Source organism: Solea senegalensis, linkage group LG2, assembly GCF_019176455.1.
Source record: "Solea senegalensis isolate Sse05_10M linkage group LG2, IFAPA_SoseM_1, whole genome shotgun sequence".
NCBI classification, from domain to species: Eukaryota; Metazoa; Chordata; class Actinopteri; order Pleuronectiformes; family Soleidae; genus Solea; species Solea senegalensis.
The window spans coordinates 36,373,588-36,396,255 of record NC_058022.1 but is presented as its reverse complement, the minus strand read 5'-3'; the positions used below and the strand labels follow the sequence as shown (position 1 = coordinate 36,396,255).

The 22,668-nt window shown below is 42.3% G+C and overlaps 1 protein-coding gene across 2 annotated transcripts; it reads left to right on the top strand.

Annotated features, from left to right (window-relative positions):
* Positions 1 to 1,933: 1,933 nt before the first annotated feature.
* On the top strand, positions 1,934 to 22,490 carry LOC122765025 (gamma-aminobutyric acid receptor subunit gamma-3-like). 2 transcript variants are annotated; one of them, XM_044019051.1, is made up of 8 exons: positions 1,934 to 2,081; positions 7,154 to 7,245; positions 7,349 to 7,480; positions 8,228 to 8,310; positions 13,551 to 13,688; positions 15,876 to 16,028; positions 20,865 to 21,061; positions 21,709 to 22,490. In XM_044019051.1, the coding sequence occupies exons 1-8, from the start codon at positions 1,965 to 1,967 to the stop codon at positions 21,988 to 21,990; spliced, it is 1,194 nt and encodes a 397-aa protein (XP_043874986.1). In that variant the 5' UTR covers positions 1,934 to 1,964; the 3' UTR covers positions 21,991 to 22,490. The 2 variants fall into 2 exon arrangements, with proteins under 2 accessions (XP_043874986.1, XP_043874987.1); XM_044019052.1 differs by having other exon boundaries at positions 21,658 to 22,490.
* Positions 22,491 to 22,668: the final 178 nt, after the last annotated feature.

Below are 22,668 nucleotides of genomic sequence, written 5' to 3'. Positions count from 1 at the left end.
TTTTAGGGAGTACACAGGCTTAAAACAGAACTATAACTGTGCTAAGAATGCTAACTCACAGCTAAACCTTCGTTTTAGGAAGTACACAGACTTAAAACAGAACTATAACTGTGCTAAGAATGCTAACTCACAGCTAAACATTTGTTTTAGGGAGTACACGGACACTGAGTGGAGAATTTTACCTGTGACGCATGTGTTCTCTTGTATAAATCATCTTCCCTTTGTTGTAAAATAATTTGTGTATATTTATCAGAGACACAACATTAGATTAGGCTTAAAACAATAAATAAACAAAAATAAAGTCTTCTTATTTTAAATCCCTCAACTTTTTCCTGAAGGAAATGAAATAAAAGAGGGAGAAAGAAGTCAAGCGTATCAGATTCAAACTCAGGAGAAATCCCTTTAATTAGGTTCTGCATGCAAATACACAACAACCTGACTGTGTGTGTGTGTGTGTGTGTGTGTGAGATCAGCGCCAGGCTGTAATCATCCACAGCTAACAAGCTATTGATCCACGCCGAGTGACCAGGTTGCAGCAATCATATCAGCTATTACTGCCTCACAATTATATCTGTGAGTGTGAGTGTGAGTGTGTGTGTGTGTGTGTGTGTGTGTGAGTGAGTGAGTGAGTGAGTGAGTGAAAGGCTTCCATGTCGCAGCTCTGATTTGTCTTTTGTGTGTGTGTGTGTGTGTGTGAGATTAGAAGCAGGTGTGTGTCAGATATCGTGGCTCTGCAGCTGTTTCCTGTCTGTCACTTCCTCTGCTCTCGCTGACGATCAATTAGCAGCTGAATCGTTTGTGATTTCCTCACTTAATATCGAGTGAAAGCTTTTATTAAAGCAAAAGAAATCAGAATAATCTGTAAATGTGTCCTGAGTGTGGAAAGAGAAAGGGAGTGGGAGTAGATTTCACATTTAAAAGGTCACATTAATGCGTGGTGACGTGGCTGGAGTGGATTAACGAGATTTTAGTGTCTTTATCTACGTCAGTTTAAGTCTACGATGTGTGAAGAACACGTTGACATTGAAGTTAGTGAACCACTCACTCTCCCACACCAAACCCCATAGAGAAAATCAGTGATTTTAACATCACACACACACACACACACACACAGGTTTGGTGTGAGAGAAGAAAAAGTGATTAGATGTTTGCGATGTATTCCACGACACACGTGCAGACTGAAATATCAACATCAATACTGGGTTTAAAACATTCCCACTCCCCTGAGGACGATCCCCATCGATTGTAGTGACTTTTCCCTCCAGTGTCACGTTCTTATTTGTTTTGTTCACATATTGAAACGTCTGTGCTACAGTAGCATGAACTCACCTTCATTTCTCCTTTGGGCTAAATTTAAACATTCACTATGGAATTAAAATAAATTGCACTTTTTTTTGTCATTCGCACACTTTAAAATCTTATTTTATCAAATAATTCATCAATCAACACACACACACACACACACACACACAGAAGGAGACATTTGTTATGAATCAGGACCAGGAGAAGAGAGAGAAAAGAAGAGGAGGAGGAAGAGGAGGAGGAAGGAGAGAGAGGAGGATGATTTGGGCCCCTGGTCAGTGTCGCCCCCACAGCCCCTAGCTCCACCCCTGCTCACATTTACCACCCAACACAACAGCTACCGGTTGCTGCGGCAACAACACGCTCACGTAAACACCACCTGTCCGGTGAGTGAGTGAATACAATAAAGATGAATGAATGAATAATCCAGCGCAGACATTTTGAGATGATTTTCTTTTAAAATCTCGATGACGTGCTGCCTGGAAATGCTGTTCATCACCATGGCAACGCAGAGTGTGCTCCAGGAAACATGAGGGAGATTTGTTTTCCCCTGTGAGCAGCGTGAATGAGTGAATGAGTGAGTGAATGAATGAAGGGAGGAAACAGATTGTTTTCATCTGCCACGGTGACAGAGTAAGGATTGTTGGAGGACAGATGAGTGAATGAAACACTCATTCACTCACTCACTCACTCACTCTTCTTCTCTCGCAGTGAAACCGACAATCATCGACGTGGGAATCTACGTGAACAGCATCGGTCCTGTGTCGTCCATCGACATGGTGAGACTCCGCCTCATCACCCTCTCATTTCTCCTCATTTTCATTCATTAATAATCAATATTTTTAAGGCTAATCTGTATTAGATTAACATTAATCCCTGGTATTTAGATTCTTATTCCCCTTTAATTCTTTCATGATTTATTTCATCTTTAATTGTCATCATTTATGTTAATAGATTAGGGATTAAGGTCATTTTTCCTGTGGATTATGCAAATGAGCAAGTATGGCGCTATTCTGCTATGACAGCTGCTCGACAGAAGGGGGCGATCTCACAGATTTCTTTGCTTCTTTTTCCGTTTTTTAATGAAAAAATATCTTATCGCGATTTTTTGTTAAGATAATTTCCTGAAATCGAGCATGTGAAGGTGGATTAAAGCCAAAAAACTAAATGAAAGCAAAATTCAGCCACTCATTTTATATAAAGTCGTATTCATGCTCTCTCTCACACACACGCACACAGACAGACAGACAGACAGAGGTCAATGAAGTCCTCGCTCAAACACACGTCTTTACAAATATTAACTGAGACGTGATAATGAAAGCACTTTATCTCTGGATTCAGCAGATGCTGAGTCCAGGCTGTTGCTAGGCAACATAAAATATCCCCAGATGTAAAAGCACTTTTTCTCTCAGCTCATGTTCACACGTTCACAGTCAAACGACAAAAGAAGCAGAATTAACGGATCTGTCAAACTTTTATAGTTCTGGATCTGAAACATCAGGGTCCAAAAACCAAGTCTGGAGACTCAAAACCACCTGAGCTTCAGACTCCAAATGTAGTGGCCAAGACATGAGGTCCAAACGTGGAGCTGTGAGGTCCAAACGTGAGGTCCAAAGGTGAAGTCCAAACGTGGAGCTGTGAGGTCCAAACGTGGAGCTGTGAGGTCCAAACGTGAGGTCCAAAGGTCCAAAGTGTGAGGTCCAAAAGTGAAGTCCAAACGGGAGCTGTGAGGTCCAAAAGGTCCAAACGGAGCGGTGAGGTGTCCAAACGGAGCTGTGAGGTCCAAACGTGAAGTCCAAACGTGGAGCTGTGAGGTCCAAACATGAGGTCCAAACGTGAAGTCCAAAGCTGTGAGGTCCAAACATGAGGAAGTCCAAACGTGGAGCTGTGAGGTCCAAACATGTGAAGTCCAAACGTGGAGCTGTGAGGTCCATACGTGAGGTCCAAACGTGAAGTCCAAACGTGGAGCTGAGGTCCAAACATGAGGTCCAAACGTGAAGTCCAAACGTGGAGCTGTGAGGTCCAAACGTGAGGTCCAAACGCGGAGCCTGAGGTCCAAACATGAGGTCCAAACGTGAGGTCTAAACGTGGAGCTGTGAGGTCCAAACATGAGGTCCAAACGTGAGGTCTAAACGTGGAGCTGTGAGGTCCAAACAAATGTTGGGCCCAGCATATTTGGACAGTGAGGCCTTACTGCACTCTTGAAGCCTGACTGCGGCCTGGTCAAAAAGTTAGGGGTCGTAAAGCGTGGCCTCATGGACCGAGGGACAAACTGGATATTTAGTCCACAATTTTGTGACAAAAAGTGAATAAATGTTCAGGTCTTAGCTCTGAGCCATGAGTTCCAACATGTGGCTGTGGGTCCCACAACTGTACCTTGAGGTCCTCATTTGCTGCCAAAGGCAGGAACCACCTTTGACCATCAGGTCTAAAGCTAATGTTAGTCCTAACACTAAGTTTAGTTTAGTAAACGTCTTAAATGTGAACATTTCCAGGTTTTTGACTTTCTTTCTTTTTTGATTTTTTATTTTGAAACTCTGACAGCTTCTTCCTGTCGCATCAATCACTTCAATCCTGATGATCCACTTTCTGTGATTGACTCATTAGAAACAGGTGGATTTTTTTAACATGAAGCGTTGATTAAATCCACTTGTAAAGGTACATGTGTGCGTGTGCGTGTGCGTGTGCGCGTGTGCCTGTGCCTGTGTGTGCGTGCGTGTGTGTGCGTGTGCTCTCAGCAGAATAATTGAGTGTGTAGAGACTGAAGGACACAGTGTCCTCTCCGCTCTAAGAAGACAGATGCAGCTGTTTTAGTAAGGCACTCACTCACTCACTCATTCACTCACTCACTCACATTCATGTGTTTGTTAGTAGAATCTTAAAAAGCCGTGTTGCAAATGACATTTTTAATATGAACTTTCCGGTGTGCGTGAATTTATCTGTGAGTTGGTCAACGGATCAATGTAACTTTCTTGTCATGTGTAGATTATAGCGTGATAATCTACACAGCGCGGTGTAGATTATCACGCTCGTGTGATAATCTACACCGCTGTGGTGACGTTGCTAACAATCGTCAAACTTTGAGAAATCCCATTCTCTTAAAATGTCAAATAAACTAAAATATCTCCGGATTTGTACAAACTTTGGTAAACATGTGCAGGATCAGACTCTCCACTATCACACAACATTTTACCCAGATCTAATCCAGATTAGGGATTTGGCGTCAATTTAAATGCACCATAAACATTTCTTGTACAAACTCACGTCATAAGAGGTTCTTCGATCACACACACACGCACACGCACACACACACACACACACACACACACACACACACACACACACACACACACACACACACACACACACACACACACACACACACACACACACACACACACACACACACACACGTGTTTGTTAAAAGCTTCTGTGAAACCTCTGCAGGTTTTTCCTGTGTGTGTGTGTGTGAGTGAAGATTGCAGTGAAGGTCAAAGGTCGCATGTTGAGTTAATTTACCCAAATGTAACCTCATGATTTCACATAATTGTATTTTGAGGCTCTGAGTTCCATCAAAGGAAAATGCAATTATCACTTTTCTTCTGTCTCATTGTGTGTGTGTTGCTCATGTTTGACCTCTCTGTGACCTCTGTTCAGAGTGAGGTGCACCTCAGATTATTACGGATTATGATTTCTTTGTTTTATGAAGCAAAGAAACGAGAGAATCTTCACATTTTAAACAAAACTGTTGTCAATGAATAAAAAAGTGGAGTTGTGACTTACAATGATGATGATGATGATGATGATGATGATGTTTCTTTACATTCTCCTGATAACATTAATATATACACATAAATATGTATATACATATATATATACACACACACACACATACACAGTATATATATATATATATTATTATAATGTTCAGTGTTGAGATGACATGATGTTTCCTCAGTGTGAATATTTTAAACCCTAAAATAAAACAATGAAGCTGAACGTGTGTGTGTGTGTACGTACGTGTGTAAAGGTCACGCAGGTTGACAGTAACAACAGGAAGTCTTTTATTCTGAAGGTCAGGGTGCATCTGTGTGGTTTTGGCAGAAAAGTAGGCGGCGCCGTGAGTCACCTACTGTACTTTAAATGAGATGAAACAAAAACATGAACCTGTACGTCACAGTACGTGTCGTGTATGCCTGTGTAAAGGTCACGCAGGTTGACAGTAACAACAGGAAGTCTTTTATTCTGAAGGTCAGGGTGCATCTGTGTGGTTTTGGCAGAAAAGTAGGCGGCGCCGTGAGTCACCTACTGTACTTTAAATGAGATGAAACAAAAACATGAACCTGATCAAATCTACGTCACATGGTCGTCCTATCTCACCTTTATCACGTCATCTACGTCATCGATCGTCCTTCACATATCTTTATCACGTCACATGGTCGTCTTTATCGTCTACGTCTTTATCTACATCTTTACTCGCGTCTTTATCATCATCGTGCGTCCATGTCGTCCTTATCTTCAATCCGCGTCACGCTCTATCTCACTCATCTCACATCATCGCCATCGACGCCACATGGTCACATGCTGTCACTGCGTCATCTCACGTCACATGTCATATCTCGTCCGTCTACGCCGTCTTTACATGATCGTTTATCTCACGCCATCGTCACATGGTCGCTTCATTATTATCTACGCCTTTATCCGTCCATGGTTCTTTATCTACGTCCATGATCTTCATCGATCACATGTCGCTTTACTCTAGTGGCGTCTTTATCTCGTCACATAATCGCGTCTTCATCGTCACATGAATTACGTCTTCATCTCGTCACATACGGCGTCTTTATCTCGTCACATCTTTATCTACGGGTCTTTATCGTCACATCGTTCTTTATCTACGTCACATGTCGTCTTCATCTCGATCACATGGTGTCTTATCTATGTCACATGTCGTTCATCTACGTCACATGGTGCGGCCATCATCTATCTATCACATGGTGCGTCTTCATCTCGTCACATGGTGCGTCTTTATCTATGGTCGTATCTCGTCACATGGCGTCTTTATCTCACATGTCCATAGTCGCTTTATCTGTCACGTAACATACGTCACATGGCGCTCTTTATCGTCACATGGTCGTATCTCGCCACATGGTTGGCGTCTTTATCTAACGTCGTCTTTATCTCTAATGGCGTCTTTATCTACGTCTAGTTATCTATCTCGGTCATGTAACGGTCTTTATCTATCATGGGTGCGTCTTTATCTGGAATATTTTTATCTACCAGTGATTGGTCACATGGTCGCGTCTTTATCTACTCTCTGAGGACAGTGATTGGAATATTTCCCAAGCCTAAATTCCCGTGGAAAGTTTCCTTTAAAACCCTCATAAATAAATGGGGTTCATTAATGAAAGATTAAAAGTGCTTTTCTGGAACTTTTCCAGGTCGTTTGATGTTTATTGAGTTCACTCGTCCTGAATGACACTGGTCTGAAGTCTGTCCACTGACTGCTGGACACTTTGACTCTTGTCTTTTACGGTTCACTCAGAAGACAAAAGCAGCTCTTTGGACACTCGTCTGTCGGTTTCCTCTGCTGTTGAGTAAACTCATGGACAGTTGGACAAACTAAAGTGACGTTTTTGTTAAAGCGTCTCCATGTGTCCACAAAGATTTCAGATGCAAATATCACTTTGGACGTTCTCCAGAACCAACACAGACGATCTTCTGCTGTTTTTAAGCGTAAACGCTAAAGAACGTCGTCCGCGGCCAGTTCTGTGGACACGTCTCGCGTCCGTGTCTCCTGTCCTCTATGTTTAGCTGCAGTTGTCTCCTCTGATCTTGTCCTCTTCCCTCACAGGAATATCAGATCGACATCATCTTCGCTCAGACCTGGGTGGACACACGTCTGCGCTACAACAGCAGTAGCATGAGGATTCTCACCCTCAACAGGTGCAGACGCCCGCGTGTGTGGCATGAATGAATGAATGGATGAATGAATGAATGAACACACTTTAGTGTGAAGAGTCCTCACGTCTCCGTCTCTGGTTCACAGTAACATGGTGGGCCTGATCTGGCTGCCCGACACCATCTTCAGGAATTCTAAAACTGCTGATTCTCACTGGATTACGACGCCCAATCAGCTGCTGCGGATCTGGAACAACGGGAAGATACTCTACACTCTGAGGTGACGATAAAAACAATCACGTAATCTGGCTCAGAACCGACTTCTTTCTGTTTCCACTCCACTCTGACACAGAGGGCGCCCCCTACGGGCTGCAGCACGCACTAATTCACATCGTTAGCGACAACAGAGCTACATTTGAGGACACTTTCTGAGGTCATAGGTCACACTGCAGCCCACCGTAATCCCTAATCTGAGCAATGACTGAAACCATTAAGAAGAAAAACATTGTGGATTATTTTCTTTCAGAATAAATCATTTTGTGTTAGATTTCCGAAATATTTGAGAGATTGATGATGATGACCATGATGACGATGATGATGATGATGAGGGATAAAACTCTCAGCACTTTTTTATTTCACTCTACACGTACGTTTGGATTAAGATGGAGCGAGAGATTATTCTTGAGTTACTGAGTTATTGACAGTGTGATCACACGCTGGTACAGTCCTGTGTAATCTGCACTCAATCTTTTAGATTTTATAAGACGAAAACAATCAAGACGAGAAAGTGTGGATTGGTTTTACTGCGTCTCTGACATCCATGATGAAGACGAAGAAGACGAAGAAGAAGAAGACGAAGAGCACAACGTGATATAAACAAAGACGAACACACCGTGTGCTTCATGGACCGCGAAATGAAGGATCCGGAGCATTTTGGCTGCCGTGAATGTAATTGTCTAAGTGTTTCTCTGTGTGTGTGTGTGTGTGTGTGTGCGGTGTGCGTGTGCGTGCGTGCGTGTGCGTACAGGATGACCATCAATGCAGAATGCCAGCTGCAGCTCCATAATTTCCCGATGGACGAACACTCCTGTCCTCTCGTCTTCTCCAGCTGTGAGTTTTGGCCGCACAGACAGACAGACACGCACACACAGACAGACAGACAGATAGACAGACAGACAGACACACGAGCAAAGAAAATAAACAAATGTTCACGCATGACTACACCTGCCAAGAAAATGCTTTAAAAGCAAAACATAGACGAGGAAGCAGCAGGAACTACAGGTTTGATTTAAGTCAGACAGGAAATATGAATATTAATGTAACTAATGATGATTATTATTAGTGACATTAATATTCATTTAACTAATAATGATTAGTTTCCCCATGAATTCATTACTTTGGTTCACAAAATGTGAAAAAATGTAAACAATGATGTTTCTCAAATTTCCTTGTTTTTGTCCACAAACATGAGAATGATTCAGTATTAATGATTTCTTAGTTTATTTGGGAGCAAAGAAAACAGGAAATATTCACATTTAAGAAGCTGAAAATTGACCCTGCTGTGATTTAAATGTTGTAAAATGAACTGTGTCCAGGGTTATTTGTTGTTTTGTTGAAAAAGTCCGTTTCTATGCAGATGATACAGGAGGAGGTTTCTACAGATGTATACATATATGTGTATATATACACATACATATATGTGTATATATAAACATACATACGTATGTATGTATATACACATACGTATGTATATATGTGTATACATATACACATATATCTACATACATGTGTATATATATACACACACACACGTATGTATATGTGTATATGTATGTATATATACACACATATGTATGTATATATACACACATATGTATGTATATATACACACACATACATACGTGTATATATTCATATATACACACATATATCTACATATATGTGTGTACATATGTATATATACACACATATACATACGTACGTATGTATATGTGTGTATACATATATACATACACACATATAGACATACATATATATATATAATATAGTATATTATGCAGCGAGCGTGGGCGGTGACAGAGCGTTTGCTTTCTCAGGCGGAGAAAAAGGAAACGCGTGTCTGTGTCGATAAAGTTGTGATTTAAAGGTCGTCAGAGAAAATGAAAGTGGGTTTTTGTTGATTTTGAGCTGGTGGAGAAAAGACATGAGAACATTGTTCTCTGAGGAAATTTCACACAACAACAAGCAACAGCGACTCGTTCCACTGGATCAGAGAAAACACCTGAGGCTGAGAGACGACAGGGCCATCCCATAATATCACACACACACACACACACACACACAGCTGCTGTCACTCATCTATATCAATATATGTTATATTATCATGTGAATGTCCTGGTTCTTGAAAAGTTCTCACTCACATGGAAAAGTTTAAGACGACGATTTGTCTTTGTGCTGAGAATTATTTACACAATCAAACAAAATATTCACAAGGGAAAAAAAACTGTAATGTTACTAAATAATGAGAATATATATGTGTATGTAATATATACACACACACACACACACACACACTATAATATTTTGTAAAGCGTTTAAAGTGAAAAACAAGAATCTTACATAAGCTGGTTATAAATCATGAGGTTGTGGAAAAAGACACAGCTCCCCCTTGTGGCACTTCAAAAAATAAATCACCAGGACTGTATGTTGGTGAACGATGATCGCGATGCTAACTCGAGTGTGTGTGGGGTTTTTAATCATCACGTGTTTATATTCTCCGTCATTAACTCTGAAATTAAAACTGCTCATGAAAACATCATCAGACAGTAGGTGGCAGTGTGTGTGTGTGTGTGTGCGCGCGCAGACACACACACACACACGGTAAAGGTACAGTGCGTAACATTTAGCAACATTTGTTGATGACTTCAGTTTCTGCCACAAACACAGTGTCAGACACAAAGTGAGCAGCAAGTGTTTGGACCGCGTTCAACTGCGTCTGCTAAACCCTGAGAATTACACATTTCACAGCAGACGGTTAGTGAGATGAAGACGAGCAGCGGAGGAGGAGGAGGAGGAGGAGAGGTGACGGATAATCTCCCTCCAGAGTCACATCTGATAATGAAGCTGAGATTCCACCAGCGTCCAAACACACAATCCTCTCTTCCACACGGACGACGCTGCACGACGTCGACAAGCAAAGAACTAGAAGTGGCTTCATTACGGCTCATGATGGATGCTCCTCGTCCTGAACACAGACGAGACCACGCCTCTCAAACAACTGACATGACCTGGGGGTCAATGAGTATCTCGTGTGGCGACTGGACACCAAAATGGACACCAATATTCACAATGGCCGACTTCCTGTTCGTTGAGATCGTGGTTCCAATCGACTTTTTTGTTCGTCTTGGTCGATAACATCTTCCCACCAAGTTTCGGGAAATTCGGTGAAACTTAATTTTGGCTCAGTTTTCACCTTGAGGGCGCTATAGAGCCCTTGAGCAACGCACAGTTTCGGGCACTATGCCAGGATGCCATTTTCACCAGACCTGACCTCCGTACAACGTTTCAAGAGTTTTTCTGCACGTTAACTTCCTCAAAAATGATCGCAAATTACAAAACACCCAAGATTTGTGAGAAGGACCAGAACGGGACCAAAATGTGTGGGCGGGGTCTAAAGCTGAAATCCTAATTTAACAGCATCGGAGTCAGAGAGATTGGCGGCTGTTTCTACTGCCCCCTACTGTCTGTTAGCAGAAAACCAGCCAAAGTCAGTGGCTGTGATTTAAAAACATGCACTTTTCCCGTGTCCTGATTTTACGAGATTTTTCTTTGTTTTTATCATTTTATTGCGACAGTTGTAACAAACAATACTTTTTACCACCTGCAGGGGGCGCAGGGCTGAGAGCTAGTCCTACTCTGTGTTACTTTACGTAAAGGTCCCAGCTGTTTTTCATCTGAAGGACAAGTTGAGACAGAATCAGAGAGTGTAACACTTGTAACTATGACGACAGTGAAAGGGTGAGAGTGTTGGCAGTGCAGATGATTGTGTGAAACATCACAGCAGTTCTGTTTCTTTTCATCAGACTCATTTCCTCTTCCTGGTCAAACACGGTCGTCCTCCAAAACGAGGACATTTACATAATTAGTGTCTGGTTTTTTTCCACAGACGAGCAGACGCTCATTTAACAACCAACAAAAGTGGAAATAAAGACATTGAAACGTCTGTGTTTGAACAACACTGGACTCATTTATGATCTTATTAAAAATCACTCTTATTTCTACACGAATGAATTATAAGGTGAACAAATATGTGACAGGAGGAGCGCGGTGATCAAACACAACAACACAACATGCAGCTTCAATAACTTTGTCAGAAAGTAAATAAAAAACAAAAAAAACAAAGCAAAAATGATCGTACTTTTGTTCCAGTTTTAAGTTCCAAAGTTCAAAAGTTTAATGTCCTACCACAGTCTGGTCCTGGTCCTGGTCCTGGTTCTAAACTCTCCATCAAAAACACTCATTTAAAACAAAACTGACATATTAATAAAAGATCAGAAGGTGAAATTAATCAAGACTTTAAATTAAATCTGTTTATGTTCATAATATTCAACAATCATTATTGTAATCTATAAATAAACATTGTTAAATCTATTTAAACAAGCCAGTGCCAACAGGCTAACAGAAAATGCCAACATGCTAACTAACAGAAAGCTAATGGGCTAACATGCTAACAAACAAATTCTAATGGGCTAACATACAAATGCAAACATGCTGACAAACAAAAGCTAATGGGCTAACATACAAATACTAAAATGCTAACAATCAAAACTAAAGGGCTAACATGCTAACAAACAGGAATCTAATGGGGCAAACATGCCAACAAACAAAATAATGGGCTAACATGCTAACAAACAAAAATCTAATGGGATAACGTACAAATGCAAACATGCTAATAAACAAAAAGCTAATGGGCTAACATGATAACAAACAAAATCTAATGGGCTAACATACAAACTCAAACATGCTAACAAACAAAATCTAATGGGCAAACATGCTAACAAACGAAATCTAATAGGCAAAAATGCTAACAAACGAAATCTAATAGGCAAAAATGCTAACAAACCAACAAACAAAAGTTAATATGCGAAAACAAAACAGAAGTAAATAACTCACCACTGACTGGTGAAACATTCATGTTGTGTGTTTAATCCAGATTTAGACCATGTGTGCTTCTTTCTCAGGTGGTAAAGAGGAAGTGACCTCAGTGACCAGGAAACATAAAGTAACAGGAAGTGGCATCAGCTGACCCGGAAGTTCTTCATTTATTATTATTGCTTCTTTTTCTTTTGTCCAAATTAGATCATACAAAAATAATGCGTTACATGATGGTGAATAAAGAAAGTGATTTTAAATGTTTAACAACTGTTTTGACGTGTTTTTTTCAGACAGTTACGATTTTAAATGTTTATTAACTGTTTTTCAGACGGTTACGATTTTAAATGTTTATTAACTGTTTTTCAGACGGTTACGATTTTAAATGTTTATTAACTGTTTTTCAGAATAACTTTTCAGATTTGTTACGATTTTAAATGTTTATTAACTGTTTTTCAGACAGTTACTGTTTATTAACTGTTTTTCCGACATGTTTTAAATGTTTATTAACTGTTTTTCCACTGTTTATTAATTCAGACGGTTACGATTTTAACTGTTTATTAACTGTTTTTCAGACGGTTACGATTTTAACTGTTTATTAACTGTTTTTCAGACGGTTACGATTTTAAATGTTTATTAACTGTTTTTCAGACGGTTAGCGGTTCGATTTTAACTGTTTATTAACTGTTTTCAGACGGTTACGATTTTAACTGTTTATTAACTGTTTTCGAAGTTCTGATTTTAAATGTTTATTAACTGTTTTCAGGCAGTTACGATTTTAAATGTTTATTAACTGTTTTCAGGCGGTTACGATTTTAAATGTTTATTAACTGTTTTCAAGTTCGATTTTAATGTTTATTAACTGTTTTCAGGCAGTTCACGATTTTAACTGTTTATTAACTGTTTTCAGTTCTGATTTTAAATGTTTATTAACTGTTTTTCAGACGTTACGATTTTAAATGTTTATTAACTGTTTTTCAGGCGGTTCGATTTTAAATGTTTATTAACTTTGTTTTTCAGACGGTTGGAATTTTAACTGTTTATTAACTGTTTTCAGACGGTTACGATTTTAAATGTTTGTAACTTTTTTTTCACGATTTTAAATGTTTTGCTTTGTTTTCAGGCGGTTACGATTTTAAATGTTTATTAACTGTTTTTCAGACGGTTACGATTTTAAATGTTTATTAACTGTTTTTCAGACGGTTACCCGCGAGACGAGATCATTTACAAGTGGAAGAGAAACTCAGTGGAGACGTCGGATCAGAAATACTGGAGATTGTACCAGTTTGACTTCATGGGCCTCAGGAACACCACGGACGTCCTCACCACCACGGCAGGTGAGAGGAGGCGGAGCCTTTGCTTCCAGGTCAGAGGTCAGGTTTAGTGTAGAAATACAAAGAGGTTCTTCACCAACATTAATCTCCCAGATTAAAGTCTGTGATGATTTCACTCTGTGTTTCTGAGCTTGTGACACGTTCATCAATAATAACACCAGCACATTCACAGGCGGTTAGGTTAACCTGGTTAACCCTGGTTAACCATGTTCACTGTGTTCACATTTGCGATTGTTCGCATTCACATTTGCGATCAACCGCGTTGACTGCACTCACGTTTGCGATCGACCACGTTCACATTTGCGATCAACTGTGTTCACCACGTTCACGTTTGCGATGGACCGTGTTCACCGTGTTTACGCTTGCGTTCGACCACGTTCACGTTTGTGATTGACCACGTTCGCGTTCACGATCGACTGTGTTCATGTTTTATGATCGACCATGTTCACATTTATGGTCGATCACGCTTATGATCGATCACGCTTGTGACCGATCACGTTCACGTTTGCGATTGACCGCGTTCGCAATGGATCACGTTCACTGTGTTCACGTTTGTGGTCGATCACAAACACACATCTACCTCACGCTGTTGTGGAAAATGAACCGTTTTCTCATTTATTAGCTCAACCCCCACTCTCCTCCCCCTCCTCTTCCTCCTGCTCCTCCTCTTCCTCCTCTCCACATGCATGATGATTAGATTCCAGGCTAAAAATATCAAATCATTAATTTACATCATGACAAACTTGGAGAGTGCCGCTGATTCTCCCTCCCCTTCTTCTCCGTCTTCTGCTTCCTCACAAACACTCACGCTTCTGTTTTAATGAGGACAGAGTGGACAGATCCTGCGGCCGCATCGTCACCGGGGGGCACTGGCGGCAAATCCGCCATCGTTATCAATTCAGCGGCGCTGTGTTTAAAAAAAAGTCCTGAGCGTGGAATCCCCAACACTGTGACGCTCGTCACTCTGCCGGGTTTATAAAGAACAAGTAAACTACATTTTTGTTTTTGCGTATCATGTAGCTCGCAAGAATCACTAAAAACACTTTGTTTTTAACCAATGTTTGAGTAAAGTTTTAAATTAGCTTGCTAGCTAGAGCTTATAAAAGTTACCAGTGACTGCTAACGTTTTAGCTTGATTGTTTTCAAACCATGTTAGTGCTAACTTTGGCTTAGTTAGCCATTTACCTACAACTGATCAAAGATACTAGTGAATGCTAACTTTCTATTAAACAGAAATATATGCAACAAATTCGTTTTCTGTCAATAAAAAAAACAAAGCGTGGTGATGCTAACTGCTCAAAAACTGCTAACACTAGCTTCTTTAGCTTTAGTTTCATTCTTCAGTTCAGATTTTTAACATGTTTTGAGAGAGTTTTGGAATGTGTTACTAACTTTAGCCTGAATAGCTACGCACATACAACTGATAAAAGCTGCTAGTCACTGCTAACGTTTTAGTAAATAGCAGACACTGCACACGCCTTGTTGCACATGCGTCTCTCTCTCTCTCTCTTTGATCATGTGACTGTGTCCTCTCTCTCTCTCTCACTCTCTGATCACGCGACTGTGTCCTCTCTCTCTCTCTCTCTCTCTCTCTCTGATCACTGTGTCCTCTCTCTCTCTCTCTCTGATCTGTGTCTCTCTCTCTCTCTCTGTGACTGTGTCTCTCTCTGATCCTGACTGTCCTCTCTCTCTCTCTGATCATGACTGTGTCCTCACTCTCTGATCTGTGTCCTCTCTCTCTCTCTGATCACGTGACTGTGTCTCTCTCTCTCTCTGATCACGTGACTGTGTCCTCTCTCTCTCTCTCTCTGATCACATGACTGTGTCCTCTCTCTCTCTCTCTCTCTCTCTGATCCGTGACTGTGTCCTCTCTCTCTCTCTCTCTGATCACGTGACTGTGTCCTCTCTCTCTCTCTCTGATCACGTGACTGTGTCTCTCTCTCTCTCTCTGATCACGTGACTGTGTCCTCTCTCTCTCTCTCTCTGATCGTGACTGTGTCTCTCTCTCTCTCTCTGATCCATTGACTGTGTCTCTCTCTCTCTCTCTCTGATCCGTGACTGTGTCTCTCTCTCTCTCTCTGATCCGTGACTGTGTCTCTCTCTCTCTCTCTCTGATCCGTGACTGTGTCCTCTCTCTCTCTCTCTGATCACGTGACTGTGTCCTCTCTCTCTCTCTCTCTCTCTGATCAGGTGACTACGTGTTGATGACCGTGCACTTTGACCTCAGCAGAAGAATGGGTTACTTCACCATCCAGACGTACATCCCCTGTATCCTGACCGTGGTTCTGTCCTGGGTTTCCTTCTGGATCAAGAGCGATGCCACGCCCGCCCGGACGGCGCTGGGTAACTCACGCAGCAGCACTGTTCATTCTCATGGAAATGTTCCGGCTTTGTTAATGTTTAGTTGTTGCCGTGGTTATGTCTGTGTTTCATGTTCATAACCTCATTTAACAAAACTCCTCCCACCTAGGAGGTGGGCTTACTAGGGTTACTATTAGTCGCCGGCAGCTCCGGGTTTGTGGGAGGAGCTAACACGTTGTTGTTCTACAGTGTTTATGGGTGGTGGACATAAAAGGACATAAATGGACGTTTGGTCCTCCTGTGAAACGCGTTAAAAGACAAAGACTTTGTTACAAACTGACCACACACACACACACGCACGCACACACACGCACACGCAGACACACACACACGCAGACACACACGTCTCCAGACTTTAATCCTGCCCTTCATCATCAGCCTGTCAGTCAGTGGAACATCGCCACGGTGATAAAGAAGTTATATTGAAGTCCCGTCTGTCTGTCCGTCCGTCCGTCTGTCTGTCTGTCTGTCACGCCGAAGCAGAAACCCCAGCTTCACTCAGAGAGGAACAGGTTTGGGTTTTATTGCTTCAGAACAGAACATATTCATTTAGCTCAATTTAATATTATATCTGGCATATTTTGAAAGTTTGAAAGTTTCCCGTGACTTTGACTAATGACGCTGAAAAAGGTCTCATGGTGTAAAATAAATGTTATTCTGACAAAATCTACTAAATCAGCTCAATGTTAAACTGACGTCTGTAAACCACTCACTCTCCCACACCCCTCGTCACACCCCTGACCCCGCCCCTCGTCAGAGACCTGACTCCGCCCCTCGTGACTGTGCCATGATGAAGTTTGGTGATATAATGATCAGAGTGAAGAGCTGAGAGCAGCTGACGCTTCAAACCACAATCTGACTTGGATTCATTAACAGAAATGAACTCTTCATCAATAAAATGAAAACTAATCTTAAATATGAAGATGAATAAAGCAGCTGCCGTCCTGCCAGCAGGTGGCACTGTGTCCTTGACTCACTTCTCATGTCCGCCTCTCTTGTGTCATGGATAACGCTTTGAGCAGATCAGTGAACACAGCTCACTTCCTGTTTTGTGCCAAAATTCCAATGATTGCAGTGGCCACGCCCCTTTTGCATCTTTGATGTGTTTTTTTTTAAATCTTGGCACGATTATCACAGAAGAGTTCATTCATTTGCGAAAATCACCAAACGCCAAGATGGATGGCAAATTCAAAATGGCCGTCTTTGTTCAACATGTTGGTGCGACGTAGTTTCCTTGATGATTCTTTTTTTTGGATGATCCGATTTGCATTTTGTCGCTGAAAAAATGCGATATTTTTCCAAAAGTCTTTTGTCTTAAAGGGGACATCTGATTTGTCCTCTTTACGGCGCTCACTCGCTCAGCTCCTGTTCCCTCCCCTCATTCGTCTCCCCCTCCCTCCACTAGTTCTCTGACAATATCAACATGACAGCGTGCGTCACAGGAAGAGACGTCCTACACAAGGATGGAGCCGAACACTGTCCAACTGTAAATCAGTTACAAACACTTAGGGACAGCACCACTGATCCACCGCTGACCTTTGTATGTGACTGTATCAGACTGAGTGTGTGCTCCAGTCATGGAGGACGTACTGAACAAATATGTTTAATTAGGACGTGTCAGAATGGTCAGTTATGACCTCTGTGTGACCTTTTCTTAACAATGTGTGTGTTTGTACGTCGCTGACTAAATACTGATGTGAAGTGGTGCGAACACACGTTTGCTGACTTTATCATCGGCACATTAGCTTCATATATAAAATCCTCTGTAAAACACTGTGCTCCACTGTGCAGCCACCAACAGGTGGAGCTCTCGAAGTAAACTTACTGGTGGGGCGGTAACATTTGCGGTGAAATGCGCACGCTGCCGTCATAAGTGCAGGGAATTCAACATGGAGTGTTTTATGGCCTACTTACACTAAGGGGGACCACGAAAACATGACTGAGTATTCTTTTTCCACACTTTGGCGACTGGTAGGGCCTCCAGAGTCCCAAATATAAGTATTGAAATGGTTAAAAAGTTGATTTTGCATAATATGTCCCCTTTAATATTTTTCTATTTATTTATTATTTGATTGTAGACAGAAAAAAAACGTCCATTTTAGTTTGTTTTTCTCTATACATGTGGACGTCTCTGGAGAAGTGAAGCTCTCGTCCGTCCACTTGTCTTTAAATGACAGTTAGCGTCTCTATTCTCGTCAAACACACACACACACACACACACACACAGCAGTGGTCAGGGAATGACCGGTGACGTGCGACGACTCTTAATTGTTCCACGATGTCGCAAAACAACGAACGCACAAGGAATAACTGCGACATCTGTCTGACGGAGGACAAAATGACCGTTATGTGGCGCCACCCACAGGTTTCATGAGTCACTACACTCTGTTCAGACTCAGATGAGTTGGTTTTTCAAAAAATAAATAAAAATACATTTTGTTAGTTAATTTTTACATAAAATGTTTAGGAAATTTGAATAAAAAAACATTTCTGTGAACCATCTGTGGGCCCTGACCCACTCTTTGAGAACCACTGGTTTATAGAATGCCAAAATATCATTGTCTATAGATTATTATCATGGATTAGGACGGGATTATAAAGATTTGTGGAAAAATAAATAATAATCCCGTTAAGGTAAATACTTTAAAAATCTGTTACAATATAAAAATAAAACGGGCTTAAAAATAATTTTTTTATGCTTACTCAGCATTTGATTAAAAACAGCCATTCTTTTTTTAAGTTCTTTACCCAAAAAATGAGGTAAATAAAGTTTGAAGTTGTCTGATTTTGGCGAATGTCATGGTTTCAGACTTCAGTGATAAAATAAATAAAATAATAAAGTTTTAATCTCCTCACAAACAAAATCAATCCTTTTCAAACTCAGAGACGTTAGTGTCCACCGGGGACACGCTCTCTTCCTCCTCCTCTCTCTCTCTGTGTCTCTTTCATCCTCGCCACTGTTTTCTCCTCTGGTTTCCATGGAGACGAGTTGCTCTCGTCTATTTTGAGCCGCCTCCACTGGTCTGGTTCTCGTCTAGACTTTTCCCTCATTCTCCTCCTCTTCTTCCTCCTCTTCCTCCTCCCCTTGTTACATTAAAGCAGGCGTCCACCGTCTCTCGTTCCAAATCAAGGGCAGGAGTTGTTACTTGAACGCGGTGCTCGGCGTTGCCATGGTAACGCCCAGCGTGAGGCGGTGCAGACCTGCACATTTCCAGCTCCGTCATCTGATGCCACAACAAATGAAAAGGTCTCAGATGTTGACCTTTGACCCCTTTGTCCTGTTTTGTCCCCAAGGAAAGAAACAGGGAGGAGTCCCAGTGTCCAGGTCATGTGACTTTGGTGTTGTTGTTTTTAGCTTTGTCGTCATTAATTCCAATGGAAAGTTTCCAATTTGGGATATTCCCAAGTTTCCTGGAAATTTACTGGGAATCTTCCACCGCTATGCAAAACCCTGCGTCCAGAAGAATCCGTTCATTTACGAAACGTGCCAAGTTGGACACCAAATTCAAAATGGCTGACCTCATAGACCTTTTTGTTCGTCTTGAGCTGAGACACGTCTCCACCATGTTTCCTGAAATTTGGTGCAACTTAGTTTCTCCTGTGTCTTACTGGGTTTCAGCGTAGTGCGGGCCCTCGCAGCCCACGCCCCTCCTGCAGCCCACGCCCCTCCTGCAGCCCACGCCCCGCCTGCAGCCCCACGCCCGCCTGCAGCCCCGCGCCTCCCCACGCCCGCCTGCAGCCCCGCCCCTCCTGCAGCCCACGCCCTGCACGCCTGCACCCGCCCCTCCTGCAGCCCACGCCCCGCCTGCAGCCCACGGCCACGGCGAAGTTATAGCACACTTCCTGTTTCATGGCGAATGGTTGAAATTTGCGTGACTAAGTCTCGGCCGCTGCACAGGCGTTTGACCTCAGGGACAAATTTTATGATAGTTCGGATTCACGTGACAATTTTCATTCGTTTTCACGCACATGTAGAGTTAGAGATGAAAGACGGAGAGAAATAATAATTCCTAGAAGAAGAAGAAGTCGTGGCTCCTCTGTGTGAGAGTTCGATAAACGTCTCCAAACACACACTGACATGTTTCCACGGTGATAGTTGCCACGGTTCCCACGAGGATCTGCCGCTGACGCTGTTGTTGTGTGAGGGACAGAATGGAGACAAATAGAAATCGCAAAGATGATGATGTCACAGTCGTATCTCTGTGAGTGACAGCTCTGCCGGACTGTGATCACAGCGTCAGGACCTGAACAACGGATGATTATGGGATGTTTCCTGCTGTCCGAGGCCGATCACAGACTCTCACTCACACTCACACTCACACACACACACACACACACACACACACCTGCTGTCTCTGTCTCTCACTGAGTGACGGAGAGGACGACGCGCAGCAGTCACGTGTCAGTGTCTTTAAGAACATGATCACGTCTTTATCTCACTGTGAGACAGGAAACTGTGAGTGTTAGTGAACCACTCACTCTCCCACACCAAAGCCCACACACACACACACACACACACACACACACACTGCCGCCTCCATCACTGAGTTCTAATGTCTTATTTTGTTAAATTCAGCATTTGAAATGATCCGTTCAGACTCAACTCAGCGACACAAAGTGACCACACGAGGCAGCAGAGGACCAGCAGCTCCTGTGTGTGTGTGTGTGTGTGATGTTAAAATGAGTGGTTTTCTCTGTGAGAGAGTGAGTGGTTCACTAACACTCACAGTTTCCTGTCTCATGGGGGTTAAATGTTGTGAAGTAGAACGTTTGTGAGTCCATCACACAAACGAGTCGTGTGTGTGTGTGTCTCTGCAGGTATCACCACGGTGCTGACCATGACCACGCTGAGCACCGTGGCCAGGAACTCGCTGCCCAGAGTCTCCTACGTCACCGCCATGGACCTGTTCGTCACCGTCTGCTTCCTGTTTGTGTTCGCCGCCATGATCGAGTACGCCATGCTCAACTATTACTCGTACAGTCTACGCAGACCTCCTGCAAAGACCCAGAGGATGGTGAGACACACACACTGTCACTGATGCTATTACGATGGTCGGAAATGTAAAATCATTATATATTATTATTATGTTCCTGTCATCGCGTAAAAATCACCAAAATAAAGTTACACATTTCTTTTACTTTTACATGTTTATATGTATATGTATATTTACATTGGTAATTTTAAAAAATATTACCGTTATTACAGAAATATTTTCAAAAATATTTCAATAATATTGAGATGGTATGAAAACATTTGACTCATTTTACAAAAAATGACTTCATATTTTAAAATGTGCTGTTTGAAAAGAATTCTACCAAAAAAAAGATTTTTTTCACATTTTCAAATCAAAAATCGAAAAAACAAAACTTGTCATGTTTTCAAATTACAAAATATTTTCTGCTCCTATAAAATATTTACTACGTTTTTTACATATTCATCATAATTGTTCTGCAGTTTTTACAGAAGCTCCACCTTAACTGGTTAGGCCACGCCCTAACCTGTTTAGGGCTAAACACATACTTCCTGTCGTCTCTCAGACGTCTCAACGTCAACGCCAGACATCAGCTCTTCTTAAACTAAAGACTAAAACACCTTTCTCCATGTGGACAGGTAAGAACGTTGCTGTTGCTAAGCGCTAACTATGTCTTCCTGTCTTTTCAGGCCTACACGAGCTTCAACTCGGGTCGTAATCCTCGCACCATGATGCCCATGAGCAACTCCCTGTTCTGGCACGACTACGACGACAACTGCGTGTACGAGTGTTTGGACGGGAAAGACTGCAAGAGCTTCTTCTGCTGCTACGACGAGTGTAAAGAAGGCGGCTGGAGGAAAGGACGCGTCCACGTCAACATCAGCGAGCTGGATTCCTACTCCCGGGTTTTCTTTCCCACCTCCTTCCTGCTCTTTAACATCGTCTACTGGGTCAGTTACCTCTACCTCTAGAGACCACAACTCCATCTCCCCGAACTCTGGACCCGAGACTCGCGATAAGAGGCGGGACACGAGCGTGGACCAGGACGTGGACCAGGATCCTTGAGGAAGTCTTGAGGACAGTAAAAAGCTTGGCAGCAGAAAGACGAGGACGTCGACGAGGACTTCAGTGAAGACGGTGAAGCACCCATAGTGCCTTCTTTAGAACAAGGGTGCCGAAAGACAAAGAAACCCCGCCCCCATCATCTTTTGCTGTGTTTCCATCATGGTTCGGTCCAGTTTGGAATGGTAAAGTCCTGGAGGACGTCTTTTTCCTCCTGCTCAGTCTGTGGCTGATCAGTCTGGTTTCTAGTGGTTCACTTTGGCTCAGTATGGTACACATCAGTGAGGGCGGAGCTAGAACACATGATGCTGTGTTTCCATCATGGTTCAGTTCGGTTCAGTTCAGTTCAGTTCAGTTAAGTTCAGTTTAGTTCAGTTTAGTCCAGACCAGACCAAACCAGACTGAACCCAGACCACTGAGACCAGACCAGACCAGAGCAAACCAGACTGAACCAAACCAAACCAGACCAGACTAAACCAAACCAGACTGAACCAAACCGAACCAAACCACACCAAACCAAACCAGACCAAGCCGTTCAGCGCGGTGGAGAGGCGGCTGCATGCTGAGCTGTTTATACTTTGAAGAAA

Bases quoted from the DNA above. Each gene is read 5' to 3' on its own strand.
- LOC122765025 (XM_044019052.1), top strand. From the start codon at position 1,965: ATGAAACACTCATTCACTCACTCACTCACTCACTCTTCTTCTCTCGCA. The intron at 7,481-8,227 runs GTGACGATAAAA...GTGTGCGTACAG, and splicing joins AAGATACTCTACACTCTGAG to GATGACCATCAATGCAGAAT. The intron at 21,062-21,657 runs GTGAGACACACA...CCATGTGGACAG, and splicing joins CTGCAAAGACCCAGAGGATG to GTAAGAACGTTGCTGTTGCT.